Source organism: Palaemon carinicauda, chromosome 26 (genome assembly GCF_036898095.1).
Source record: "Palaemon carinicauda isolate YSFRI2023 chromosome 26, ASM3689809v2, whole genome shotgun sequence".
In the NCBI taxonomy this organism is placed as follows: Eukaryota; Metazoa; Arthropoda; class Malacostraca; order Decapoda; family Palaemonidae; genus Palaemon; species Palaemon carinicauda.
Window position 1 is genome coordinate 57,378,228 of NC_090750.1, and position 2,500 is coordinate 57,380,727.

The 2,500-nt window shown below is 32.7% G+C and overlaps 1 protein-coding gene across 1 annotated transcript in view; it reads right to left on the bottom strand.

The window, feature by feature from the left end:
• The window catches only part of LOC137619927 (uncharacterized), a 429,475-nt gene that overhangs the window by 195,549 nt on the left and 231,426 nt on the right, over nt 1-2,500 (bottom strand). The window contains 1 exon segment of the mRNA XM_068350209.1: nt 1,812-2,018. Coding sequence (XP_068206310.1) covers nt 1,812-2,018 — 207 coding nt within the window.

Sequence of the window (2,500 nt, forward strand, 5' to 3'; positions counted from 1 at the left end):
ATATATGGATGGATATGTATATATATATATATATATATATATATATATATATATATATATATATATATATATATATATATATATATGTATGCCTATATGTATATGCATGCACGTGTGTGAGTATATGTGTGGGTGTCTGTGTGCTTATGTATGCCCACTAAGATAATTCACATCCCTTTGCGTGTTTCCTATATTTTACATACATCTTATTTTCATACATTAACGAATTCAACCTGTCAAACTCCCACAGAGAACCTGAGCGATCTTTATAGCTAAGATTTAAAATCTCGAATGTAATTAAGCTAAACTGAGATTAACTCCTAACTCATTTCAGTCTCGGTATCGCCAGATCTCGGAGAGCGTGTGGTACTGACCTGCTCTACCCAACCAGCCCCCACCCCCTGGTGAAGAGACCGTTCGTGGAAAGCTTAGATTATCAATAATTCCCGCAAGGAGGAGAACCTACTGCTCTTTCATGAGGTGTTTGTACGTGTGATTTGAGATTGAGCTTTATCAGCTGTGGATCAATTGTATAACGGCTTTCCTTTCAACTTATAATGATCGAAATAAAAACAGGAGAGCCAGTTAGTGTATGTATAAACACTAAAGGTTTAGAGGCGTCTCAATAATAGCAGAGGAAAGGGACAGCGGCATTTTCCTAGCGGGCAGGACGATGCCCTAGAGACTGACCGCGTATACGTATGATCAGCGCCCAAGCTTGCTGAGCTACAACCCTAGTTGCAAAAGCCGGATGCTATAAAACCAGGGGCTCCAACAGGGAAAATAGCCCAGCGAGAAAAGAAAAACAAGGAAAAATGAAATATTTCTAAAACCGTCACAACATTAAAATATAGATATAAACTATAAAAACTTTAACATAACAAGATGAAGAGAAATGAGATAGAATAGTGTGCCCGAGTGTACCCTCAAGCAAGAGAACTCTGACCCAAGACAGTGGAAGACCATGGTACAGAATAAATAAAGCTGACAGCAACCCAATGATGATAGGATCCCTATATCCATAGTTTATGAGATGCGACATAGTCCCGAACATTATGAGGCCATCTTCGAGCAGAGGCAACTTTTCTTTCGCTCAATTGAACACTCTGGTCGTTCAAATGGAGACCAAGGACAGAGTAGCTATAGTATACCAGAAAGGAAAACGATGACAGAGCTAATTTATTAGCTGATCGTGTTTCCTTCGATTCAGATCGTCATATATATCTATCAATGATAAAAAAAGGATTGACCATTAAATAAGAGCCATATATGAAATAGAAATAGTTGATAGAAGTATTAATATTTTGTCTTTTGTTGGTTTACATCAAAGAGGGATAAATGGGAAAGCATTAGATGAGGAAAAAATGTGTATTTTGGAGAAAGTTCCTGATTAGCTATTACGAATGAGAGGTATTACTGAATAAAAAAACTATATATATATCTTCAGTTTTATCAGTCATCAAGATATTACTTATCTAACTTAGGAATGATATAAGAAATACATATTTCCACGGGTTTATCAGTAATCAAGATGTGGACTTATCCAACTCAAGAATGTTACAAGAAGTACATAGTTATTTAGTTTTATCTCTCTTCAAGATGTTACTTTCTAACTCAAGAAGGTTATAAGAAATATATAGTTCTTTAGTTTTATGTCTTCAAGATGTGGACGTATCTAACTCCCAAGAATGTTATAAGAAACACATAGTTCTTTTAGTTTTGAAAATAAATACCATATAAACACCACCGTTAATTTAGTCAATTCAGTGCAAAAAAAAAAAATAATAAAAAAATAAAATAAAAACACTTACATATCATATCGATACGAACTGACTTGGAGGCCGGTGGTTGCTTATCGGTATTCGAAGCAAGACAGGTCAGATTTCTCTTCAGGTCGTTCCTCGTTAACGGTGGCAGAACCATCTCGTTCTCTACGACTCCCTGGTTGTAGTCGACGTAAAAGCTGTCGTCCAGAAGCTGGTCGTCTTCGTACCACATCACGGAGGGGGGTGGCCAGCCTGAAGGTAAGGAATGAGATGGGATTGATCATAAACATTCTTGATTTTCTAGGAAGAAATTGATTGAGTTTACTGTTCGAAATGTTGGTGGTTGTAAGCGGATAGGAATGTAGTTTTAAATTCACACTTTAGTTGCTCTATATTCTTAGTTGAAAATTACTTTGTGTATATATATATATATATATATATATATATATATATATATATATATATATATATATATATATATATATATATATATATATGAATTTACACTATAGTTGCTCTGTACACTTATTTGAAAATTACTGTGTGTGTATATATATACATATATATATATATATATATATATATATATATATATATATATATATATATATATATATATATACATTTATATATATATATATATATATATATATATATATATATATATATTTACATATATATACACATATATATACATAAATATATATATACATATATATATATATGTATATATA